General features: G+C 36.9%; 1 protein-coding gene across 9 annotated transcripts in view; it reads right to left on the bottom strand.

Moving 5' to 3' along the window:
- The window catches only part of LOC109399478 (transient receptor potential cation channel trpm), a 537,415-nt gene that overhangs the window by 224,685 nt on the left and 290,175 nt on the right, over positions 1–22,555 (bottom strand). For 3 of the 9 annotated variants that reach the window (XM_062852475.1, XM_062852476.1, XM_062852477.1), the window contains one exon: positions 8,757–8,828. The exons of the other annotated variants lie outside the window; for them this stretch is intronic. In XM_062852475.1, coding sequence (XP_062708459.1) covers positions 8,757–8,777 — 21 coding nt within the window. In that variant the 5' untranslated portion in view covers positions 8,778–8,828. The remainder of the gene's footprint in view (positions 1–8,756; positions 8,829–22,555) is intronic. 9 annotated transcript variants of the gene reach the window in all.

Raw genomic sequence — 22,555 nt, forward strand, 5'->3', positions numbered from 1 at the left:
TATAGTTCTGTTTCATGTTTAGGATTCACAAGCCTAAAGCATTTGCTTGAAACATGTCAATTAATCTGTTTATTGTATCGCAATGTGCAGTTTGAAATTTTTAATTTTAATTAACTTTTCAACAACTAGATAGGGTTTTAAGCATGTTTAAAAATTCAAGCTCCCTTATCTTCACATCAATTATTGGTGAAGGAACTAGAGTCCTGTTACATTTTGGTGGAGATTTAATGGTGATCCAAAGACAAAATAAATTTCTTTAGGAATGTTTGTTTGACTTAACATAGAGTAAGGTGGGGCAAAAGTTCGACCCTAGTTGAAAATTCAACCTATTTCAAAAAATCGAAGCAGATAAAAATAAATAAATACCGTGTGGTGATTCTACCATCCATGAGCTAAAATTTTGCTGAACAAAGTTACGCCAAATGTCTTTTCAATTTTGAGCTACAACACTTTTCGTATGCGTGTGTTTTATTCGAACTCTTGCCCCACCACTGGGGCAAAAGTTCGAATCTAGTGTTTGTGGAATTTCGCTAACCGTAGCACACTATTTTGACACTTTGGTAATAGGAAAACCTGAAACCACTTAATATTTGATGTATGAACTGCAATACACTTTAAAATTCGATCTGGATCTTACCCAAATCAGGGTTAAATTTACTACACCAAAAATTAGTAGTTTTCCGCCAAATTCAGATAAAACAACTTTTTTTTTCAACTTTAATCGAATTTTCCCACTAATTCCATCACTCTTAGTGATAATATGTACATTTTGCAGAATTTGAGGTTTATACCTAAAGTTGCCACATGACTCGAACTTTTGCCCCACAATTCGAACTTTTGCCCCATTATGTGTAAAATATGATTTGCAAACCTTTTTTACAAAAAGTTATACATGCTGAAGTATCTTCAAAACATACCTAGTTACGCCCCAAAATAAAACATCGAATTCGATTTCATTACAATTCCATTCCATGCGTTGGAAGGATCATCGCATGTTACAATTTTTTGATCAAAAACCAACATTTTGTCATAACTTTTGGAAATCTGGATCAATTTTCTTAATTTTTAGACTCTTTTTCAAAAAGGGTTCGAACAATCTTGACACCCGAAAGAAATAATTTGAATTGAGCTAAAAAACTTCAAAAGAGCCCCACTCGAACTTTTGCCCCACTTTCCTCTACCCAAAAACGAAAGTCCCGCGGTTGATTGTATATTTCCCTAATTCTCTATATATCAATTGAGAGCATCCATATATTATGCATTGCTGTTTAAAAGATGGACTATTTCACCTCCTCCTTTTCTTGCCGTTACCCAACCAAGACTGAACCTGCTTCTAAGCTTAGACACTCTATACCCCCAGAAAGCCGGGCTGGATTGAATATCTGTAAAAAGCCAATCAGACAGAAGGCCGGTTCCAGCGGCACGTTATTCTCCGTTTGGGACATTTGTGGCATCAAAACTCTGCATAAAAGGTAACGTTCTAAAAATAATCTGTGAATTTAAACTGAATAACAACACCAGTTGTTACAACACCCGTTGCGAATACTATTTTTTAATTCCACGCAGATTGCGTCTTCTACTAAATTTTGAACCTGATTACAGGGCTACCTCGATTTAGTGGCCCCTCGATTATATAGATCCTATATTTTATGCACTTTGACATTTTACCTTGATATTATGTACCGTCGTTGGGGGTGAGAATGGGTTAAAATGGGTCCACATCCATTGCTCAATAACTTTTGCTTCTTTGTATGGAAAAGTACTTTGATCTTGACTTTGATCATTGGAATGTGATCTTTGGTAATGCATGCACACATGATGAAAACATATTTGGAGTAAGTTAATTGTGCTTAAAACTACAAATGTATGAAATTATAGACCTGATATTTTTGGTAGATGCCTTATACTGCCTTGGCGTGTATTCAGCTGATACAATTCTTTTTTTTTTGTGTTTTTTTATGTGTATTTTAACATCACGCTTATTCTACGCTTCAAGAAAAAAATTCTAAAATTTGTAACAAATAGCACAAAAAAAAATTTTGTAATGTTCCAGTTATATCATGGTAATATCAGAGCTAGTTCGTCAAGGTTCCCCGATTTCAGCGCCCCTCCACTAGTACATTCGCATGGATGAATTCCTGGTGGAGTCTCTAAAAGAATCTCTTGATCATTTCCTGAAGGTACTGCTGGAACAACTTCTAAAAGAATCCACGGAACAACTTTTGACGAAATCCACGCTCAAATTTCTGAAATAATTTTAGAAATATTGAAAAAGTCTCTAACGACACTTCCGAATATCGCTGAAAATGTTTCAGAAGGAATTTGAAAAAATCTGAAGTAAATTCTAAATGAATTTCCGAAAGAATTTCTGAAAAGAACAGGAATATTTCGGATTTCCTAAAGAAATTCCAGGAGAAATAGCTGAGGAAACGCTTGGAACCTCCAAAACCTCTTGAGGTATTTTTAGAAAAAAAAAACTGACGAAATCCTCTGATGAAAATCATATTTTTTTTAAATGAATTCCTGATTCCTCCAGGAGTGAGAAATTCCTAGAGTTACGAGTTACGTTTCTAAGAAATTCTGGAAGAATTTCTGAGAAAAAAAAAATACATAGAGGAATATCCGGTGGAATTTCTGATGAAATTTGTGTGTGAATTTCTGCATGAATCTCTGCAATATTGTCTTCCAGCCTTTCCGTAAGAATCCTCATAAGAATCTCTATAAGAATCTGTAGACAAAATTTCTGAAGAAATTCTTGGAGGATTTTCTGGAAGAGAAATGTCCAGGAATGTTGAAAAACCTTGTAAATATCTCTTGTACAATTTTTAAAGCAATCCACAGTGGGGAAAACCGACTCAAAAAGGCACCTAATTATTGCGACTGATTGCGATTTTTGAAGTCCATCATTTCCAAATGGAAAAATGTCAAGGAATCGATTGGTGATAGTTTCACTCATCGGAATTGAGTATAAGTGTCCATTTTGCCCCAATTTCCCCTAAAAATACTGTTTTTCTGAATTAAATAATGGTTTCAACTGATTGCGGCTAACCAACCATGTTTTTCTTGATGTAGAATTGGCAGGTGCATTCTATGGGACACACCTCGTTTTGTATCATTGACTGAAAGTGCCCATTTGGCCTCATTTTCCCCTAAAATACTGTTTTCTGAATTAAAAAATAGTTTGCGGCCAACCAACCAATTTTTACCTGATGTAGAATTAACCGGCGCATACTTTGAGGTGCACCTCGATCTATGTCATTGACTGAAAGTGCCCATTTTCCCTTATTTTCCCCTAAAAATACTATTTTTCTGATTAAAAGAAATGTTTCAACTGATTGCGGCTAACCAATCAATTTTACTTGATGTAGAGTTAATCGGCGCATATTTTGGGACACACCTCGTTCTGTGTCTTTGGGAGGTGGTGCCTATTTTGCTCCATTTTCCCCAACTAACTAAAACAGTGGAAAATAGGACAAAATTACCACTTCCAGTCAATGACACAAAGTTTGTCTGACAACATGCTCTGATCAATTCTACATGAGGAAAAACTTGTTTTATTAGCTTATATTAGTTGAAATGGTTTCTCATACGAGAAAAACAGTATTTTAGGGGGGAAAGGGGAAAAATGGGCACTTCTAGACAATGATTCAGAACAAGTTGTGCCTCATATAATGCATCGATAAATTCCACATAGGGAAAAAAATTGCTTGGTTAACCGCAATTAGTTGAAACTAACTTTTTAAACCCAGTTTTTTAGGGGAAAATGGGGCGAAACGGGCAATTTCAGACTAACGCATAGCGCGAGGTGTATCCCATAGTATGCATAAGTCGATTCTACATCAGCAAAGTTTATTGGTTAGCTGCAATCAATTGAAACTATTTTTAAATCCAGAAACTCCGTAGTTTAGGAGAAAATGGAGCAAAATGGGCATCACCACCCAAAGACACAAAACGAGGTGCACCTCAAAGTATGCGTCGGTTGATTCTACATCAAGTAAAAATTGATTGGTTAGCCGCAAACAGTTGATACAATTTTTCAATTCAGAAAAATAGTATATTTAGGGAAAAATAAGGCAAAATGGGTACTTCCAATCAATGACACAGATCAAGGTGTGCCCCAAAGTATGCGCCGGTTGATTCTACATCAGGTAAAAATTGGTTGGTTAGCCGCAATCAGTTAAAACTATTTTTTTATCCAGAAAAACAGTATTTATAGGGAAAAATGGGGCAAAATGAGCACTTCCTGTCAATGACACGGATCGAGATGAGCCTCATGAAATGTACCTGTCAATTCTATATCAAGAATAAAATGGTAAGTAAGCAGTAATCAGTTGATACTAATTTTTTATTCAGAAAAACAGTATTTTTAAGAGGAAAATGAGGCAAAATGGGTACTTCCTGTCAATGACATATATCGGTGTGCACCCCAAAGTATGCGCCGGTTAATTCTACATCAGGTAAATATTGGATGGTTGGTCGCAATCAGTTGAAACTATTTTTTAATTCAGAAAAACAGTCTTTTATGGGAAAATGAGGCAAAATGAGCACTTTCAGTCAATGACACAAATCAAGGTGTGTCCCATAGAGTGCACCTGTCGATTCTACATAAATAAAAAATTGTTTGGTTGGCAGCAATCAGTTGAAACCATTATTTAATTCAGAAAAACAGTGTTTTTAGGGAAAAATGGGGCAAAATGGACACTTACACTCAACTCCGGCGAATGAAACTATCACCAATCGATTCCTTGACATTTTTCCATTCGGAAAAAATGGACTTCGAAGATCGCAATCAGCCGCAATAATTAGGTGCCTTTTTTGGTAGGTTTTTCTCCACTGTGCCTTCCTTGGAGGTCTAAAAAAATATTTTGTATTTTTAAGAAAATTCATGGGAGTTTTTCTAGATGAATGCTTTGAAAAATTTCTGAAGAAATCCCTAAGAAGCAAAAAAAAAATCTTAAGAAATTCGTAAAATTTTTTGAAAGGAATATTAGAAGAATATTCCAAAGGAATCCATGCAACATTTTTGAAAGCTATCCGACTCTCAGATGGAGTTCCTGTAGAAATTTCTGAAGGACATTTAGTCGTGGTTCTGCTAAACCGAACCAAAGACCATTTTTTGAAAAATTGTGTTTTCTTAATCATTGAATGAAGAATAAGATGATCTTCCTTCGGTATAAAAATCCAGTGATTCTGACAGCTCTTCGTGGGGTAAATTCAAAATTTCTGTTTGGCAGAACATACAAAAAATAAAATTGCATCCAACCAGAGTGAACATTCCATAGAATCAGAGAAATATTTTATTTTCTATCCAGATGATGAACATTTCAAGTTCTCCTCATCGCCGTAAGATTTCTAATTTCTAACCGACTCATAGTGACAATCTGGTATAGAATTGAACACGTAATTAGAAATATGGGTGTTGGAGGATCCATTTATGTTTTGATGGCGCTGATCCCCATTTTTCCAAATCACATTCAGCCAGACTGAACTAAATCCACTGCATTTTAAAATCAATTTATTCTCAACAATACAAAAATCAACTGGTTTTGAATACCGTAAAACGGGGTATCATTGATCAGCGGGGTAACATTGATCGGCTTGACCGACCTCATAAAAAGTTCAAACAAGCATTTTACATTGAATCAGTTTCTTGTATCGAATGGTATATCGTAATCTGCTATTATTTAGTTGTTAAATGACATGTTATTCTTGAAAATTGAAATTCATTAACATTGAAATAAATCTATTTTTCCATAACTGTGTTTTGTAACGCAATGAGATACATGATCAAACAGTCATGCATGGCATGAATACTAGATATAATATGAGGTTCGAAATCACTGTATTAATTCAATATGATATCCTAGAGTTACATTTAATGAACGAAACTCTTAGGAAAATGCTCTTTTTCAGTAAAATATACGATTTATTAAACGTAGGCTATCAAACCCTTAAGCCATTGCCTACCTTTGGGCGTTATTCGCGGTTTGGAGGATTTTAATATTAAAATAGCTCAAAAAGTACATAAATTGTAAGAATTTGGACAACATATTCGAAATCAGCGACCCCGAATTTAGTAAGTAAGGGTATTTTCAACAAAAACGAACGATCACTGACATGATCAATGTTACCCCAAATCCACAAAATCAAAAATTAGATTAAAAAGTCTATTTAAACATGTTTTAAAGTTTTACAATACTTTTTCGAGTAGCTTAACACATAATCAGAGGGCCAGAACTTGTTTTAAAAATATAAAACATGTAACATTTGCTTTGATAAGAGAATTACTCAAGAAAGATAGAAAATTCTGATCAATGTTACCCCGGATTACGGTACCTGCATTATGTCGATACACCTCATACTGATAATTTAACACAGGAGCCGTCATTGAACAACAAGGCTAACTAGAATAATAGAGCTTGAAAAAAAAATGAAACACTTGGTTCGCTTTGGCTGATCGAAAAATGGCGTTTTCATAAAAACCATCCTTAAGAAGAACGTTTAGAGCTTGATTCAGACTTAACGACTGAGCTTTAGCTAGGTAAAATGGCCTAGAGGTAACGCACTTGGTTATCACTTAAATGATCCAAGTTCGAATCTTTTTCATATTCTTAAATTTGTGTTTGTCTTAGTTCACTTTGGCAGAACATTTTCATGGTTTTCTTCGACCAGCATTAATTTTAAGTACACAAATTGCTCCACTTTCACATCACAGGACCTCAGGACATGCAAGGACATCATTTGACATAATCACTCTTGCTCTGTGCCTGCACATGCACTGCCTACGATAAAAAACATGGGTAGGAAGGGCTAAGCTGGGTGGGTCTTCGCCGTTAATATTTCAAACTGTTTTGAGACCTCCGTGCTACCATACTATACGCGTCTTCTCTGATTGATGTAAAGGATTGTGAGTGATATCGATTTCAACTTCATAGACGATGAAAAATCAAGATTTTTTTTTTAAATCCTACTGGTTTTCTCTGAAACAAAGAAACACAATCAGCCACACTGAACTATAAATCATATTCCCATGTTTTGTTCAGCCAGAGTGAACTGAGTGCAAACTACAGAGAAATTAAATGTAATTATATCAATGATTTCAAATAATTTTCATGTATACTTCATTTCTGATGGTTAATAAAGGCTTGTAAGTTACATACATGTGTGGGGAAAAATTTCAAATAATCTTAGCTACTGTTTACTTGTGACTAGTTAAACTTTAAGCTTAATTATCTCTCAATTAAGTTTTTGGCGCTTAGTTCGGTTTAGCAGAGCCCCGGCCAAAAGTCCAAGTCTAAAAAATCCCTAAACAATTTTGTGAAAGAATCTCTGACTGAATTACTTTAGTATCTTCTTTGGTTTTGGTGAAATCCTTGGAAGAATTTCCGAAGTAACCCCAGTACAAATTTTGGAAGGAACATCTTCTGAAAAACTCTGGAATAGTTTCCGATGACATCGCTGAAAGTGTTTTAAAAGGAATCTCTGAAGAAACCTCTTAATATATTTCTAAAGAAATTTCTAAACAAATCCCTGAAGGAAATTTCCGAATGAATCCATGAAAATTTGTTTGAAAGAATCCATAAGGTAAAGTGACTAAATTTGCCGAAGTGTCGAATTTTGACCAAATGTCCCGTGACAAATTATGTCCCGCGAAATGTCCCGCGTTCGTCTCAAATAGTAAAAATGTCCCGCGTTTGAAAAACAAATCAACAAGCATACAACATATTGTAGTAACTTCAGTGTCAAAATAGCCAAACCGGTTTTGTACAAAGCATAAGTCACATCAAACTTTCAACATCAGAGTTCAAAAACTGAAAGATTTTTGCGAAAAAGTACATGAAGATTCTGGATTACAGTACAGTTTGAACTTTTGAAAGTTTTTTTTGTTATCAACCAATAGCGTCCCAGCATTTTTTTATATTTGAAGAAAAAAATCGAATATTTGGTTGATTTTTATGCACAGTGAGGCAGCATCATTTTACAGTACGGTGAATAAAATAGAGAGTGACAAGAGTAGGTACAAATACAAAAGTAGTAGATGAAACTGTAGAAAACTACTTTTATTTACTAAGTGCGCACAGTCTGATGAAAAATCTGGATGGAAATCGTAGTCCGAAGCTAAAATCTTTGTTTGTGAGTGTGTCCCACTTCTGCGAAGCTCACAACGTTGAAAAATATGCTTGGTAGAAGAGACGAGTGCAAGTGCTTCGTATTCTACAAAAAAAATTGTTACGTATTCGTTAACGACAAATAAAATAAAATAATAAAAACTTTGATCATGATTTCATCTTAATGTCCCGCGTTGGAGCTCTGATCATCTGGTCACTTTACCATAAGGGCATTTTTGGCCGAATAATCGAACATTTTCCGAAAGATTCCCTGATTTTTTTTTAAAGAACTCCTGAAAAAAAAATTGGTAGATCTTTTTAAGAAATCTCCAATAGATTCTCCAAACGAATGCCTAGCGGAATTTTTAAAGTAATCCTTGGAAAAAATTTGCAAGCAAAAAATTATTTGCGAAATATAATAGAGAAATTGGTGAAGCAATTTATGCCAGATTCCGTTAAAGAAATTTCTGAAGCAATTCGTGAAGGAATACCAGGGTACCAGGCTCCTCGGAGACATTTTCTAAGGAATCCCTAAATGAATTTCTAAACTTTTTGATTTTTTTGGGACATTTATGCAAGTAACGTTATTGTGTATGTCCATTGCATTGTTGTAAATCTTCCATTTTGTTGCGTAATAAAAAGTCTTACCATGAAACAGTTATACACCATTGTTTAGCTAAAATTTAGCTCAAGCTCGTTCAATGCGTGTCGAGGATCAACCTGAAAATATAATAAAACATATAATGCATCTTGTCGCTAGAAGTCGAATAATTCATCCTTACATTAAGCATCATAACCAACACAGTTCCAACTAAAGCCCCACAAAAGCAACACTTCCACAGCTAAAAAGTCATTGTACTGTAATTGAAAGGTAACAACCATTAACATCAATAATGCACGAGCGGTACCAATGATGCACCACGCCAACCAAACCTAGCTTTATCCGTTTATTGTAAGCAAAAATTGCAACATGTAGCAATCTACATCGCACAGGCACGTTCATCAAGTGGCCCCTTGAATAAATAATCCGATTTTGGACCCAGCCTGCCCTCATTCAGCAGGAGCACGGTGTTGCTTCCCGGCTAGAGACAATAGATCGATAGTTCCCCAGTGCTGGTCACGGGCATCGTACTTCCAAACATTGGCAATTCCCGCCCAACTAGGTTAGTTTCCACTTTTCATGTACAATTTCCCATAATCATAAATGCTTTCCTATCAGGCATCGAACTCGTATCGATCAAAATTTACAATGCACTTATATGGGTTCGCATAGATCCGCCAGCGTCCAAAATTCCCCCACCTACATGGTGGCAAACGCAGAATCTACCGTCGATGAACAACAATTTACAGCATGTACTTTGCGCACTACACAGGTTGCTTTGAGCTGAAACAATGAACACCATGAATAATAAAGCCAAATACGATGCAAGGAGATGCGATGGAACAACCCATTTGGAGCGTCAGATGGTATCAAGGACATGCACCTATGAATAATGGGTAGACAATGAAGAGTGCTACCCGGCTGAGGACATTATTTCATAGCTAGGCAATCTCATGACCTGTTGTTGGTTGAGATTCGTTTAGGGATGCGTTCAGGTGCGCCATACAACATGGGAATGAGAGTCAGTGATTGAGGTAATCGTTTAAGTGATTTGTGGTTATGGGCTTAAGTCTTGATAATATTGCATGATGTATTCCTATTGACACTTATTTTGTTCACTGTTCAGGGTACTCGAGACCTTTAAAGCGTGAAAAAACTTGTATATTTGCAAATTTTCAAAATTTCAGCACTATCTGACTACCTTTAACGTATTTTTTCCTGAAAATAAGAATAAAACCTTTCAAACAAAAAAAGAAGTTTGAAATCGGTCAACTAGTTTAACAGTTGTTTTTTTGAAAAATTTTTGTTTTGAAAAATATATGATTTTTTGATCACCCTATTTGAAAATTGGTCACTCTTATGACGAAATAAAAACCCAAATTAATCCACCTAGTGGTGATAGTGCCTTTCTCGTCGAACATGTTCTCACAATCTTTCCGGCAACGTAAGTCAAAGTGTTTCTGAATCCGAATATTTTTATAGAAAAGCAAGCATTTTATCAGACATCTCTAAATTGACTTAAAACTTATTGATTGCACATAGTCCGACATTATGTTCAACGTATAAGCAGGGCTGAAAAATATCAGACTTCTCAGTTGACTGCTTGAGCACTTTGTTGAGCACCTTCACTAACACTGGAGGCTGATCAATACCAAGACGATACTAACAAGCTAAGCTGTAACTCTTTACACAATCACAGATCACAAATTTTTTTTCTGAACATTTGGGCTACATCTTATTGATCGTTGAAAACAAGAGCGATAGGTAGTGAGTATAGTGCGACGTCTGTTTGTATGTGGGTTTAATTTCTAAGATTTTGTTCTCTTACACATATTTATCGTTTGCATTGGTTTTATTTACTTTGGTAGTTCCGACGAGGCACCAAACGCTGGTTGTGCAACCCTACCGGTAGTCTGTAATGTGGTGTGAGCCTATTTTCTAGTTAACCGTTCCTCGGGTTATTCAAAAAGCCGCGATGTAATATGTTGCATGGTACATTTGGTTACTTTCGATGCGGTACCGGAACAGGTTTCGGAGCACACCGGGTCTCCCAAATATAGTTTGAGACTATTTCATTGCTAACGTTCATTAGGTTACCCAAAAAAAAACACGATTTGATTTATCTCATGCATGGGTGGGTATAGATCACTTTTACATTTGACCACTTCCAGTGAGACACCCAGAACTGGTTTCGGGACACTACAGGTTGTCTTAAATATGGTTTGAGGCTATGTTCTTACGAAACGATAATCGTGTATTCAAAAAAGCTGCTATTTGATGTACTGTCAAACACTTATTTGTGCATTTCGCCAGTTCCGGCGAGAAACTCGAAAGTGGTTCCGGTACACTACCGGTAGTCTTAAAGTGGCCTGAGACTTTTCTTGCTGACCGTTCTGCGCGTCATCGAAAAAGCCGATATTTAATGCGCGGTGTGCATGCCTTTGGTTCCGTTCTACATTTGACCACTTCCGGCGGAGCACCTGGAACCGGTTTTGGCACAGTATTGGTTTACAAAGTGTGGTCTATGATTGTTTCTCTTGTTAACCGTTAATCAGGTTACCAAAACAGCTATTTATGGGGTTGGTTCTCCTTTACATTTAACCACTTCCGATGGGGCACCCTTAATCGGTGAGGAATACTACCGGTTGTTCCAAATATGGCCGGGAACTTTTTCTTTTGCCAAATCAAGATAACTAAAAATCCGCGATTTCATTTGTCGCATGGGTTTGGTTTACTTTTTTGTTTGGCCATTTCCGGCGGGACACCCGGAACCAGTTCCGGATCACTACCGGTTCAGATACATATGGTCTGAGAATATTTTCCTTCTGATTGTTCATCAGGATATCAAAAAAGCCACTATTTGATATGTCGCATGTATGGGTTTGGTTAACTTTTAAACTTGGCCACCTCTGGCGGGACATTTGGATCTGGAACCGGTTCCGGAACACTACTGGTTCCGATATGTTCTGAGAATGCTTTCCTGCATACTGTTATCAGGTTATCGAAAAAGCCGCGGTTTAATATGTCACATGCATGGTTTTAGTTTAATTTTATATTTGGCCACTTCCGGCAAGATACCCGAAACCGGTTCCGGAACACAACCGGTTCAAATATGGTCTGAGAATATTTTCCTGCTTACTTTTCATCAGGATGTCAAAAAAAGCCACTATTTGATAAGTCGCATGCATGGGTTTGGTTAACTTTTATACTTGGCCACCTTCAGCGGGACATCTGGAACCGGTTCCGGAATATTACCGGTTCAGATATATTCTGAGAATGTATTCCTTCTTACTGTTCATCAGGGTATCGAAAAAGCTGCGATTTGATATGCCGCATGCATGGGTTTAGTGCACTTTTATGTTTGGCCACTTCCGGCGGGACACCCGGAACCGGTTCTGCTTACCTTCATCAAGTTATCGAAAATGCCGTAGTTTGATGTGTCGCATGGATGGGTTTGTAGCGTTTTCATATCTGGCCCCTTCCTGGGGTACCGGTTCGGAACACCTAATTGGCCATAACTCCGGAACGGCTGGACCGATCCGAACTATTTTCAATAGGAAACAATAGGACCACATTCCGCGTCGAATGAACCATCGGTCATTAAAATCGGTTGAGGTTTAGTTCAAAAAAGTGATGTGAGTTTTTTTTTGTCCACACACACACATACACACACACACACACACAGACATCACCTCATTTCGTCGAGCTGAGTCGATTGGTATTTGTGATTCGACCCTCCGAGCTTTCTATCAAAAAGTCGTTTTTGGAGTGAACACATAGGCGCCAACTTAGGGGGGCAAGCATGGTTTTGCCCTCCCAATATTTGACGATAGCATATAGCCTTTCCAGTACACTTAGTGTACGAGAAAGGCAAAAAGGTCTAATTATTTTTGTTGAACTACAAATCAGCTAAGTTTCACGACAATCGGAGTTGCACTACAGATCGGACTTGATTATCCGGAGTTAAGTTCTTAAGCTTTTCAAAAATACATCTGGACAACGGAATGTTGTACCAAGCTGAAATTTTGACTGATTACTAATCAAAGTGTCAAAATTTTAGCTTCATTCCACTCCAGATAATCGAGTCCGGCCTGAATCTCGTTTTTCTATGGAATGGCTATACAGGTGTACTTATAACATTTCATTCGAAATGTAAAATCGAATTTTACATAAAATCTTAGCCCTTTTTTATCTAATTCTTATTTGAATTGTATACCAAAATGTACCAAAACATATAAAAACTGCCTGAAAATTGGGTTTTTGTTTGAAGAAACTATTGGAGAATTCTCTAGGTATTTGTTTAATAAATATATTGGATAAATCCCTCTAAAAAAAATATTAAGGAAATTTGTCCGAGTATTCGGCCAAAAATCCCTCACTGATTCTTTCAAAAAATCATCGAAGAATTTTTTTTCAGGGATTTGTACCGCAAAATCAACAACCTTTTTTTTTCAAAGCATCTTGCATGATTTACTTCTAAAATTCCTCAATTTTCTTAAAAATAAATATTTATGAATTTTAGCTGAAATTCCTTCAGGGATTCTTTCCAAAGTTCGTGCAGAAATTCCTTCAGAAATTTCTTTAGACATTTATTCAGAAACTTCTTCAGAGATTCCTTTAATAAAACTTCCAGCGATGCCTACAGAAACTATTGAAGAGTTTTCCAGAAAATGTTTCAAAAGTTTCTTCTAAAAAAATTACTGGAGTTCCTTCGGAAATTCTTCCACGGATTTCACCAGAAATTCTCACGGCAACTTCCAATTCTCTTTATAAATTACACTAGGGATTTCTCTAGAAGTTTTACAAAGAGTTAGGTAAGAAAGTTGTGTATAAGTTTCTGCAGAAATTATAAAAGACGCGGACACCGTCTTCAGCCAGAGGCTGCACAGACTGAATGAAACTTAACACTAGACAAGGGACACACGGAGCATGCACCAGTGGATACGGAGAAGAAACTATCCTCACGAAAAGTTTCATCGCCCGGAGCGGGAATCGAACCCTCACCCCATAGCAACCGCACGGCTACGAGGCTCCACAATTCCTCCTGGGATTTCTTGAGCTTGGGCTTGAGCTTGATTGACCGCCCGTAGATGCTACTCCAGTATCGTCAGACCAGCTACACTCACACAAGGAACCAATGAGATATCTGCCGGGGACTAAGCAGGCGTTTTCAGTGTGTGAGTGTTGGTGATCTTCTATTTTCAGCCGACAATGGCGCCTGTGGGGAAGAGTTTGCTTGATTGTTTACATGGTGTGATACATTGACACTGTGCTAGGAAAGTTGGAGGGAAGGAAAACGGCCTTTTCAACCCGTTTCTGTTCTAGCGATGGCTACGAACTTATGAATATACATAAATTGTATATGAAGAGAAGAGAAAGATACTAGATAGAAAGATACAAAGTAGGAGGATAGGAACGGGCAAGGGATTGAACCCAGGACCTTCTGCATATGAATAAGAAGAGGTAGACCACTAGACCACCAAGCCCGTCTTTGCAGAAATTCCTCCAGGGATTTCTATAGATTTACCCTATTTTTTCGGAACTCTTCCAGATTTTTCTCCAAAAAATCATTTGGAAATACCATTAGGCATTCTCTCAAATAATCTTCCAAGGACTTATTCCAACACTTTTCCAGGGGTTTGCTTAAAAAATTGCTCAAGGGATTTTCTTTTGAAAATGTGAATTTCTGTCAGAAAATCTTGCTGGGATTTCATTAGAAATTCCACCAGATACTCTTTTTAGAAAATGTGTGATTTATTTGGGAATTTTCCGCAAAAATTTCTACAGAAACTGCCCATAGGAATTCCTTTACAAAATTTTCGAGGAATTATTTCAGAAAATCTTCCATGGCTTTTATTATAAGTTCGACAAATAACACTAGTTTACAGCATTTTTGAACTCGGTGAGCTGATGATCATTTTTGGTGTAGAATCATGCCCTGAGTTCGAAAATGCGAAAGAAAAAAAATATGGTGGAGCGGAAATTTTTTCGTCTTTCCGTACAAGGTTGATGATTTGAAATGGATTTCTTTAAGGTGAAACATCAAGAAATCCTATTGCAATTTTTCATACAAACTTTGGAGGCACAAATCTGACGAACGAAGCATCGAACCAACCCGCACTTGTTAATCCTGGCTTTGCTCACTCGCAAAAAGAGGCAGCTTTTGCAAATCGAGCGCATTTGTTTACGAATTTTTAAGATTGGTGCTCTTGAAAACGTGAGTAGGGGTCCAAGTCAGCCATTGTGGCAGCCATATTTGTATCCACTGATGTTTCTCCTTAAGCAAAATCGCTCACTTCTAACATCTTATTCTCCGTAATCAATGACTCGATTGTGTTGAATTGTTTACTGTCACTTGCCCACATATGATATGTCAAATAAACAGTGAGAAAGAGTTTTTAAATTATTTTTTTCCTATTAAAAAAAATACATTTCTTCAAATATTTTTAAAATTTCGTTAAAATTTAAGGAGATCGTCCCTAAAACTCGCCAATATCTTGAATTCCATCAATCTGACGCAGAACATATTCAGGTATCATATTCAGCTTTTAATTTATGGAAAAAGATTTAAAATTGGTTGAACAAAACGCAAGATGTTTGAATTTTAGTAAATTTTATATTTTAAACAGTTGTAAAACTCGATATTGAGCTAAACTCAAAAATTGTTCTACTTAAAATTTCTTGAAGGTCGGTTTTGAAATCAGCGCTAAATTGTGCTTCAAAAATTTTGTTCGTTGACAGAAGTTCACGGCTTTCGTTTTATTTCGTAAACTAGTGTAACTTCTTCACGAGTATCTCCACATTTACAAATTTCTCCAAGGATTGCTTTTTAAAAAAATGGAAGAATTAGCATTAAGTTAAAATTCACAAATACAAAGAAATTGAAAAAACTTTCAGATTTTCGATAATTCTTCCATAGACCCTTGCTGATATCCATCCTAGGATTCATCTACAAAATCTTAAACGAGTTCCTGAAAAACAAAATTCCCAGGTATTCTTGAAGAAATTTTTCCAGGTACTCCTTTGGAAACTCTTCGAGGATTAACTTTAAAAAATCATCCAGGAAATCCTGAAGAAATGCAGTCTGAAATTCTTGCACAAAATCTTCAAAGGAATTCCTTTAGATAATAAAATGTCCTCCAGAAATTTATCCAGGAATTCCTTGAGAAAGTCTGGCATGGATAGCTTCCAATAATGTTGCATAGTTTCTTTTAGAAAATACCTCAAGAATTCCGAGTTTCCGAGTCTACTGGCGACTGCTGGATTAGGCGTTCCATGGACTTGTGGACTTGGATGGTTCAGAAATGCTGAACATCCCAAGAACTGAAACTGAACGTAAAAATTTCAGTTTCGAACCCGTAGCAACTTCAAATATCACATGGCAACTGAATATGCAAACTTCCTGGCCCACACACCAGATTTCGATTTTTCCATCCAGCAAAATAAATTGCTGGAAGGGTATCAGCAAGCTATAGGTTGCCGTAAATGCAGCAATGATAACTGAAGAGCCAGCAAAATAAAACACTGCTGAAACACCAGCAAAAGTGCTGTCAAACACTTAATACAGGCATTCTTCGATATAACGTATAAAAATTTTTTCTCTTTGTACGTTATATCGAAGTGTACGTTATATCGAAGCAGAGAAAAATTCAATATTTTTTATGCTAGTGTTGATGTATTCGACGTGAAATTAACTCCAATTAATGATTTCAGTGAAATTCACAAAACCAATAATGAAAAACACGAGTTTTCATAAAAAAATTTTTTCGTTTTTTTGTGCTTAGATATAACGTACATTTTGCTTCGATATAACGTACACTAATTTTTCCCCAAATTGCGCTAATTTTGAGTAAAAAGGCTAATGCTGCAACAAAACATTGATTTGAGTGATTACGTAGTTTGTCTGAAAGTTATTCCTGAGAAAAAATAAAAAAAATCAATGTTGTACGTTATATCGAAGCAAAATGTACGTTATATCGAATTCGCTATATCGAGGGTACGTTATATCGAGGGTACGTTATATCGAAGAATACCTGTATACACAGCAAATAATTTTGTAATATCCAGGCGCGTAATTTCTGGTGATGTATTCATTTTCGAACGTAATTTTACTCGGTTACATCGTTTTCCAACAATTATCACACTCACCATGCACACCCCGGTTGGCACCGGAAAGTATCAACAAACCCATTCCAGCAGATACCTAGAAGCAGTATCATATTTATCACCTACCTTTTAACTCGGTGAAATAGCTGAGAGGTATGGCTCACAATCAACGGATCAGTGTACGAATCCAAACCAATATTTTACTTATATATGATTCATCTAAAGATCCGGTTCTAGCGATTGCTAGACCCACTCTCAAGCTGCGGCGGCTAATTTGTTGCATGAAAATGATGTAATTGTTTACATCACTTTTAAGACGCGACTGATGTGCAGCGAAAATGATGTGATATCACAAGATTTTTTTTGCTGTGTATACATGATCACTTTTTGCGCGCATTTGTCCGAAACACTTCGCAAGCAGAAGGACCTGAGAATTCCTCCAAAAAAGTTAAAAATTTTATCGTATTTACCATTAAGATTCAATGCGCCACTTCTTCGATGAGCATTCTTTCTGTTTGTGGTAAAGAAACACGGAAATCTAGTTATGTATAGAGAACATTTTTTATCAATGTTTGTTCCAATTGAAAAGAAAAAAGGAAAAAAATCCGGCTGGACTCCACCTCGGACAAAATTGCTGAACGATCAGCAAAACAAGCTGTCAAAACGCATTGCTGAAAACTCAGCAAGAATTATTTTGCTGGTTGGATTACTGGTTTTACAGCTTGTCAAAAACCAGCAAAATATTGCTGGTTCTCAGCGAAATAAAAATAGTGTGCAGTGACCCATCAGCCTTACTCTGTCCAGAAGTCCAAATTGGATCCTGTATTTATTCAAATTTAGATGATGGCTTTCTCGGTTTAGGGTAAATCTAAACGACTAAAGTTTAGATTAATCCAAAACTAGTCGTTTATATTGACCGTAGACCGAGAAAGCCAACATCTGTACACTATTAGTATGTATTCCGGTCGAAAATCACCTAAAATTCAAATTTAGAGTGTTGTGCAAGTTTGTGTTCAAAATTTAGTGAAATTCTATCGAAAATTGACTGTTGGCGATGTTTCGAGTTTTAGTGGTTACAGGAGGCTAAACGGTATTATACAACCAAATTCTACGTAATATACACTTAACCTTATTCCCGTGCAACATTTTGTCAAAAATGATAGTCTTCTGTTCTAATGAAAAACTGACTAACGACCTTGATATTAATCACTAATGTCCTACTGCCAGTTCGTAACCTCTAGTGTCGGTTGTATCTGCACTACGGCAGCGGTAATGCAAATGCATCCCATATTCAATTTTCTGTGGCACCACACACATCCGGAAAATAATGACCACATCCCGACATTGCCATCATCGTTACAAACCTCCGTCTGGCACGTCCAGACGTGCGGTTGCTCTTGCCATTTAGTGCATGTTAGTGGGCGATTCACTTTGCAAGGGACACATATACTCCTCAACTTACTAGACGCATCGCCTCGCCACAGACAGAGGATTCGATGAGTATATGCATAGATTTCCATAGTTTCGAGCAACATAGTTTACCTGAGGCAATAAATGGGCCACCGACGTGGGAGCGTTTAAAATAGATTTATGTTTGTTCTCGACTCGACGTACGATAGCTCCCTCAGGCTGTAGGTCAGCGTGCGGCGTTCTTCTCTGTGGTCGTGTTTCAGGGTTAATTAGAATCCCACACAGGTTCATACCAAGCTCTTATATGTCAGCGTGATGCTTGAATGCTCTGAAATCTAACTAGAATTAAATTGAAGGATATTTTATTTCAACGTGTTCCTGTGAACAATGGCGAAACATTACAAGCCATGCCCTCCCAAAGTACATCGTCATCATATCGTTGACAGAATTCGTTGTACGTACCCCCAGAGGACTAAAATAATTGAATCAATTTTCAAAGCTTAAACATCAATTTCCAACTCAGCCCACTGATGCTCACTGTGGTATCATCCAGTCAGTCAGTAGGGAGGTATGCTGATGCGAAAAAACCCAGGCAACCAACAAAAGGACACCGTTGGCACTTTTTTTTTCTTTCGTTGCTCCGTTGTTGTTGTCACATCATGGCTGTCGTCGTCGCCGCAGCCATCGCATCGTTTACGCCCATCAGTTGAGAGATTACCATTACCAGGATCATTTCAAAGTCTGAATAAATTTCACATTATGTTGTGCTGCATTGCAGCGAACGAAGTCATAGCAGGCATCGTCCTGCGAAAATCAGCTGACATAACATTACCTTCTTTTGTAATTGAGGGTTGTAGAAAATAGTTATTTATGTAACGAGTTGCAAAAAGTTGATTTTTTCAGCACGAGTCGTACATTTATCCAACGAGGCCTGCCGAGTTGGATAAATACGAAGAGTGCTGAAAAAATCGAGTTTTGCAACGAGTTGGATACAAAATTTTATGCAATGAATTTTTCATTATACAACTCATTTGAGTTGCATAATGTTCATAATGCAATTCAAATGAGTTGCATAATGAACATTATGCAACTATTTTTCATTATTAACTTGTGAGAATATCGTCAGAAAATGTTAACATTTTCATGAAAAAAATAAGCCATGAGATCCACGAAGCATTTACAACAAGCCCGTGCACAAGGGAGGGGGTTTTGGGGTTAAACCCCTCCCATTGCCGATGTTCCACACACTAGACACCCCTCGACTCTTCATCAAAATAAGGAAAAACCCCTCCCTTGTTGCCTTTTCCGTGCACGGGCCTGTTTTACAATAATTACACTGAAACGTTCATTCATTCATTGAATTCCCGGGAGTTTTCCAGGAGAAACCCCTATGACACTGGTAAAGTAGTTTCGGAGATATTCTTGGGAAGTACTTTAAAAGTGTTCCTGAAATGATCCTTAAAAATATTCTGGATAAATCTTTAAAAGGTTCTATTGTGTGACTGAATAAATTAAAAGTTTTTTTAATAAATCCTTATGAAATAACTGGATAAATTTAAGATAAATTTATATCACTAACAAAATTGTTTCAACAATTATTGAAGTTATTCTTCAAAACTTCCCTCGCACATTCTTGAAGTAACCTCTAAAAGAATTATTGAAATTATCTCTACAAAGTGTTTCTTAAGAAATCCCTGAATGTATTCTTCAAAAATCCGTTAATGATTCGCTAAAAAAACCTTTCATGCATTCTTGAAGAAATAACTGGGAAGATTTCTGCAGGAATGCTTGTAAGTGTTTCTTGACGAATTATTGGAAATCTCTTAAAGAATTTGCTAAATGTAAACCAACAGAATTTCATGGTGGTTGTCGTGAAAACCTTCCATAATAGCTTGTTGGCCACAAAGTAACTTTACTCCAACGCCGAGCGTATAGTGTAGAACACCATCTTCGTCGGTCATGGGTGATATTCCTCCAGTTCAACATCTACCTCCTTTAACGTCCACGCCTCGTGACCGTATAGAGCAACCGGAAGAATCAACGTCTTATATAGAGCGAATTTCGTTTACGTTTGCATATTATGCATGCATGGTCCTAAGCTGTTAACGCAATCCGATAAGGGCCCTATTCGAAGTCGCAATACGCCTTTTCACTTCACAGGAAACGTCATTGTCACATGTTACAAGTGTTCCAAGATAAACAAATTCTTCAACAACTTCAAACACACCTCCATCAATCACTACGTCAGTACTAACACCACTAGGCCTGCTTCTGTCACCACTTGCTATCATGTACTGATCATCATGTAAATGATCAAGCTTATCCTCGATGTCTCTCTCTTCAGAGTTCAGAATTTCCTCCACTGCCCTACGATCGATTCCGATGAGTTCAATATCGTCGGCAAAGCCGAGGAGCATGTCCGACTGTGTGATGATAGTGCCATTCCTCTGCACGCTAGACCTCCTAATCGCTCCTTTGAGTGCAATGTTGAACAGCAAATTTGAAAGAGCATCACCCTGCTTCAATCCCTCCAAAGTCACATCCAGTGTTGCGCGTACCAGCCTAATTAGTTTCGCCGGCAAACCATGTTCTGACAATATCTACCGAAGCGCATTTCTTTTCACTTATTCGTATGCTGCATTAAAATCAATGAACAGATGGTGAGTCTGCAAGTTGTATTCTCGAAGTATATCTAGAATCATCTGCAGGTGAAATATTTGATCCATCGTTGATCGGCCCTTACGAAAACTAGCCTGGCATTCGTCGACGAAGGATTCCTGAAGAGGTCTCAGGCTGTTAAACAGAACATGTGACAGTATCGATTGTATGTCATTCCCCAGAAACCCATTCGCCAGAACGACATTCCCCAGAATGGAATTCCCCAGAATGACCCAATCCCCAGAAATCCATTCCCCAGAATGGGACATTCCCCAGAAAATTATTCCCCAGAATGGGACATTCCCCAGAAAAATATGAGAATGATTAATTCCATGGGAATTCAGGTGAATTGTTAGTTTTTAGAGCTCTAGGTGATTTCACCGAGCTCCAGACCAGAACACTTCAGCGTGGTTTAAATCACCCTTCCATCTTGGAAAATTAAAAATCGTTGAATGAGATAACTTTCAACCTTACTTAAAGAAGGTTGTATTTCTATAAGAGTGGTAACTAGTGTCAGTAATTTTATCACTCAACTTTGAATAACATACAATAAAAGGAAAATCGCAATTCCAAAATATCCCAAAAGAACAGCCTGTTAATTAAGAAGGCAAATTTCAGATAAAAAAGTCAGCCATGAATGCATCTCGGAATGACTGTTCCAGCAGTACGTTAACTTGAAGAGTTCAATATTTTGGCATGAAGTTGAATTATATACCAGTGTTATGAAAAATGAAAAAGATGGTGGCTCATTAAGACAAATATTTCATAAGCTAAAAAAATAATAGGGCCGAAAGGATACTAGGCTGCAAAAATGTTGTTTGGACCAATCGGAGACAAAACAGCGCATTTTTAGAAAAGCAAAACATATAGATGGAAAGTTGAACTGTATATTCGCCAAATTACTCCACTATTGTTACAGTTTAGAGCAGTTTAGGCTTTTACTTTTTACAGTTTGTGCTCATGTAGATTAAAAGTGTGCATTCGTTATATATCCAATTTAGTTTGAAAAAAACAGCATATTATAAAAAAGGAGTCTTTTATAGAATAAGCCGTTTGCCCGCCAATATACTGCATAACAACAAAGGTGGTTAGAAGGAAATGATAAACGACTATTCCGATATCACGAATAGATTATTAAAAATAGTTCTGCTTCAAATGATATGAATGTGATAACTTTTGTGTAAATCAAGTTTTCAAATGCCTTAGTGAAGGTTTTCGAATGCCAGACACTGGATTTTATCCTTGTGACCAAATTCCCTTCAAAATTTCTGGGGAGGATGCAACCATACATGTTATTATTCCAATGTGCATTCAAAAATAATTAATGGAAAATTACAGACTATTCATTCTACTTACACATGCCATATAAATCCTATACATTAAAATAACTTTGTTTACGTTATTAAGGCATTTACAGAAATAAAGTTGAATTGGGTTAGCTAGACGCAATTTCGTGTTGCCCTGTTTTAGTGTGATTTGAGTTAACGTCAAAATGGTACTCACTAACCTGAATCCAGCAAAAAATAATGTTTTTCGCGATTTTCGTCCAACAGATAGTGGTACTGTAGCATGACAGTGTCAGTCAGTCATCTTTTTCCTTCTAACCATGTTTGATAATATTGCAACTAGAAAGAACAGCCTTTGTTGATAAGAAGGAACAATCTTTTATATA

Source organism: Aedes albopictus, chromosome 2 (genome assembly GCF_035046485.1).
Source record: "Aedes albopictus strain Foshan chromosome 2, AalbF5, whole genome shotgun sequence".
NCBI classification, from domain to species: domain Eukaryota; kingdom Metazoa; phylum Arthropoda; class Insecta; order Diptera; family Culicidae; genus Aedes; species Aedes albopictus.